Source organism: Nestor notabilis, unplaced genomic scaffold (assembly GCF_000696875.1).
Source record: "Nestor notabilis isolate BGI_N333 unplaced genomic scaffold, ASM69687v1 scaffold28366, whole genome shotgun sequence".
Taxonomy (NCBI): domain Eukaryota; kingdom Metazoa; phylum Chordata; class Aves; order Psittaciformes; family Psittacidae; genus Nestor; species Nestor notabilis.
Genome location: NW_009934659.1, coordinates 1 through 4869, shown reverse-complemented (window position 1 = coordinate 4869; position 4869 = coordinate 1). Strand labels below are relative to the sequence as shown.

The 4869-nt window shown below is 44.6% G+C and overlaps 1 protein-coding gene across 1 annotated transcript; it reads left to right on the top strand.

Annotated features, from left to right (window-relative positions):
* Nucleotides 1-296: 296 nt before the first annotated feature.
* Nucleotides 297-3998, top strand: LOC104399389 (chromosome unknown open reading frame, human C9orf78; the record flags this gene model as incomplete). Its single annotated transcript, XM_010017470.1, has 8 exons — nt 297-356; nt 1022-1073; nt 1288-1358; nt 1562-1639; nt 2095-2292; nt 2638-2774; nt 3535-3633; nt 3897-3998. Coding segments are annotated over 8 exons (787 nt in total), but the record flags the coding sequence as incomplete, so codon positions are not given.
* Nucleotides 3999-4869: the final 871 nt, after the last annotated feature.

Sequence of the window (4869 nt, the reverse complement as noted above, 5' to 3'; positions counted from 1 at the left end):
CTGTAGCCAGATAAGTGGACACTGATACAGAATCATAGAATCACAGACTGGTTTGGGTTGGAAGGGGCCTTAAGGCTCATCCAGTTCCAACCCCCTGCCACGGTCAGGGACACCTTCTACTAGAGCAGGTTGCTCCAAGCCCCTGTGTCCAACCTGGCCTTGAACACTGCCATGAATAGGACATGCAGAAGTTTAGGGCAAAGTCTACAAGATTCTGTGTTAACTGCAGAATGTCAAATTAAGTTAATTAGTTAAGACAGAAGCATTAAGTGCTAAGTCAAATGTTTTTTCTTCAGGTTAAAACTTGAGGAAGCCAAAGAAGTTCAGAGCCTCAGAAGGCGACCCAATGGGGTGAGGTAAGGGATGTGGCACCGACGATGTGGAGTTGGGTTTTGTTCATGGCTGAAATGTAACAGTGAACATGTCTCTTGTCACGTGCCTCCTGGCAGGAGAAACCGTTACATGTCAAATAGTGCCAAACCCATCGTCTTGATAGAGGAGTTTCCACTATTTCCACTATTAAAGCCTGAGGATGGAAAAGGGGAGGAGTTTGCTGCAAATGCACAGTAACCGTTTGCAGTGAGCAAAGTCTGCTCTGTATCCTGGCCATGAAAACAAAGATTAGGATTGGGATTTACCACGAAATGTATTTTCAACAAATCAGCTTAGTACTGCACACATGGCTTAAAATTGGACACCCTCATACCTCCTCCACCCTAATTCCCATCTCCCCTCTCATGTAGTGCTGTTGATGAGCTCATTGAAATGTGCACCAGCAGTGAACTTATTCCTTATTTTGGTGACTCACTGAAAGGCACTAAAAACTGCCTTAACTTCTCATCTCCCCAAACCAGTAATAGCTCCTCTATCCGTTTGGAGGGATTGGGAACATTGACAGTTTAGTGTTGATGCAGTGTGTGAGACCATCTGCTAGATCTAGAGAAGGATAAAGAAATGCAGTATTGTTGGTAATATGTTCCATTCCTCTGAATTATATTTACTTTCTGTATCTGCCTGACAGTGCTGTAGCTCTGCTTGTGGGAGAGAAGCTGCAGGAAGAAGCAACACTTGTGGTAAGTGCTAGACGCTTTCATCACCCCTGTGTGGAGATGTAATGATGTGAAAACATCAGTGTGGTCCAGCTGATGCCTGTGTGGGTCTGCCCTGGAGTGGAACTGGTGTCACAGCTCAATACTTAAATGTTTTCAGTGGTTTTATCCGGATTTCAAAGGCTAGCATAAAACTAGAGTGAAGCTTCAGGGTTTCTTATTATTTCTTGTTTTACAGGATGATCCATTTAAGATAAAATCGGGGGGAATGGTGGACATGAAGAAGCTGAAAGAACGAGGCAAGGACAGGTGGGTGCATGTGAGCTCTGAAGACCTCTCCCTGGACTAGTATTAAGAGACACCTAGTAATGAAGTAACCGGATGTTGTTTTGCTTTGAAGAGTTTAACATAATGTAGTTTGGCTAATTACTGTTGCCCTAACTTGTCCAATTAGTTAAAAAAAACCCAAAACAGCAAACCCCAAAACTCTAAACATTGTGGTTTCCATTTAGGATTAATGAAGAGGAAGATCTGAACTTGGGAACCTCCTTCTCAGCTGAAACCAACAGACGGGATGAAGATGCTGACATGTAAGCTGTGTTGTGTTGTGTCTGTGATTTTGAATTTGGGGTTGGGTGTCCCTTCACAGTTTAACTTTTTCTGACTTGGATTCTGAGCAGTCCCAGAACATCTTCCCAGTTCTCACCGAAACTTCCACTTGCTCTTTCACCTCCTGGCTGCCAGACTTGAGAAGGCCTTTCCGTGGACAAAGATGGGAACTGCCAACCAGCTAGTTTAACACTAAATACTTGGTGGGAACCTTCCCTTCTGGCTGTGAAAGAGCTTGGAGGATCTGTTAATTTATTGGGTACAGAAGCAAGTATCTTGCTTCTTGCAGTTGCTGATAGCTGAGTTGTTTTGGGAGAGATTTTTCTCTCCTCTCTCCTAGCTATCAGGACAGTGCTGCAGCTGTACTCTGCAGTGCTGCAACAGACTACAGAAAACGGGATTAAATATTACGTGTCCCTTGTGTGCTGCTGTTTAGGATGAAGTACATTGAGACTGAGTTGAAGAAGAGAAAGGGAATTGTAGAGAATGAGGAGCAGAAGGTGAAGCTTAAGAATGCCGAAGATTCTCTCTATGAGTTGCCAGAGAACATCCGTGTCTCCTCTGCCAAGAAGACTGAGGAGATGCTGTCCAACCAAATGCTCAGCGGTATTCCTGAAGTGGACCTGGGAATTGAGTATGTAATTCACAGATCTGCTGGTTATAGGCTGAATTGACAGGATGAGTAACTGTTGAGTGACAAAGCAGCAGTATGTCTGGATTATACAGCCCTGGTTTGGCTCCGTGGTGGGATTGAGCCTTGTTCTGGATTAGGGCGATATGTGCCACAGCATGTTCTACATAGCGACAGGGCTCTAGTGCAGCTCCGTGGTATGACTTCTGGGAACAGGCTCTTAATTTTTGTGGCCTGAATCCAGCAGTTTTATGGAGAATTACTGTCCCCCAGATCCACCCACTTGGCAGTTCTGTGGCTACTGCCCTTCCTAAAGATGAATAATTCTTTCCTTTGTTTTTCTTTTAGTGCAAAAATAAAAAACATCATCTCAACTGAAGAGGCCAAGGCCAAGCTGCTGGCAGAGCAGCAGAACAAAAAGAAAGACAGTGAAACTTCCTTTGTCCCCACCAACATGGCTGTTAACTATGTTCAGCACAACCGATGTGAGTCTCCTGTAGCTCTCCTGACCTAGGTGTGACCTTCTCCTCTGCAAACAAAAGCAATCAGTTGGGACAGAGTCTGATGTAGGAGAAATTAGTTCATGTATCAGCACAAGCAGCTGTCTGATGTCTTTTTTTGGGATGCTCGTATAGACCCCATCTGGCTTGGTCTTTTTCTTCCATCCGCCAGCCAGGAGAGGGACGTTATTACTCATGGCTGGACTTTCTGCTCTTGAACTCCCAGCTGACACTGCCTCATAAATTTCAAGACTTTTCCTTTAAGTTGTGTCCTGAGCGTGTGCTGGAAATGCCTGCCTCGTCTGAGATTATAAATGATGGTTTGTAATTGAGGGAATCCATTTTGTAGGCTGCCAAAGCAGACAGGTCGTCAGGCAAACATAGACCTTACTAGACAGGAGATGAGAATTCATTTCCGGGAGAGACTCTCATACTGCAGCCATCTGGAGGAAAGGCAGCCTCCTGCTGCGTGTAACCATGCTTACAGCGGTGATTTAGAGTCAGATTTGTGTGTTCTGAAGGAAATGAAGTGTCTTTGGACTACTTCTGATGAAATGATGATACTGAAATATGCCGTATCCCATCTTGCATGTATTGGTTGTCCATAGAAACTAATTACAAGAGTGTTTGTTCTGAGGTTCTGTTGCTTCTGCTTAAGATCAGTTGTAACATGCCACAGAAATACGCCTGTTTGAGTAACACTGCTCCAGATAATACTCTTTATCTGATGTTTTTGTTCTTTCAGTTTATCATGAGGAGCTAAATGCACCAGTGCGAAGGAACAAAGAAGAGCCAAAGCCCCGTCCACTGAGAGTGGGGGATACAGAGAGGCCAGAACCTGAACGTAAGTTCCTAATCTGAAACCATTCAGGGGTCTCACAGAGGGAAATGATACGACTCTTGTTATCTCCTCTTCTCTGTGTGCCCTGAGATAGTGGGCAAACAGCAATCTATTGCACTTATGTACCCCTACTTCGCATGGACACACATGAAGCCGTCTGCGTGGAGGAATAGCAAGGGGTACAAGGTTGGAGAGCACTGACAGGTTAAGGAAATGCCTCATGTGAAAGGACAGGGAAATAATATTGCCTTCTCCTTCTTTTGAAGGATCTCCTCCAAATCGCAAACGACCACTCAATGAAAAAGCAACAGATGATTATCACTATGAGAAGTTCAAGAAGATGAATAGGCGATACTGATGAACGTGGATTGAAGTCTTTGCCCATGTTGTTATTTTCCACTAATAAATGACTTTGTGTCCATGACCTGGAATGGGTGTGGGTAGTGTCACCACCTTCACATGCTGGTGTTGCCTTGTGACCTTGTAGTGAATCACTTTACAGGTGATTGTGAACTCTCTGGTCGGTAAAATCTTGTATATAACTTATTTCCTGGTATAAAACTTCTTTTATACAAACATAAGCTTTCATGGTTGGCGTTTTTTAGTGATTTTACAGACTCCTTTACCCTCTTAAAACCCTATAAAAGCAGCAGTGCTGTTTGCCTTGTGAATATAAAGGGAAGGTTTAAAGCCGGTTTGCTGGAATGTAACTTTGCAACAGACATGTTGGTTTGTGTCTTCCTCTCCCTGTAGACTTATTCCTGTAGCAATCCACTGCGTTTTATTTTAGCAGTGAAGAAAAGTGGGTCAGGTTTTAGCTTGAATTGGAGGAGAATCTCATTTTCAGCTTTTAGGACAGCTGGTGAAGAGGCCCCACAACTAGCGTGAACTTGAAGGCAGGATTTGGAACTTGAAAATAATAAAAGCAGGTTTAAGTGATCATAAATGATGCTTTTCCTTCTGGGACACACGCTGATGGTTTCTGGGTGTCGGGTTAAGAGTATCCCATGGTCTGTGTCCCATCTCTCGGGACTGGAAACTCCATGAGGGGCGTGAGGTAGCCCCAGAGTTACTTTTTCTTTCAGAAAAGGACGAAAAGCCTCTGGGCCAGGTGGATGCTGCAGTTTATCGCCGAGCCTGTGCCCCGGTGCGGGTCAGGGGTGGCGCTGATGGTCCGTCCGAGCCCGAGCGCTGTGTTTAACCGAGTTTACCACACGAGGCCGCCATTTAGCTGACTGC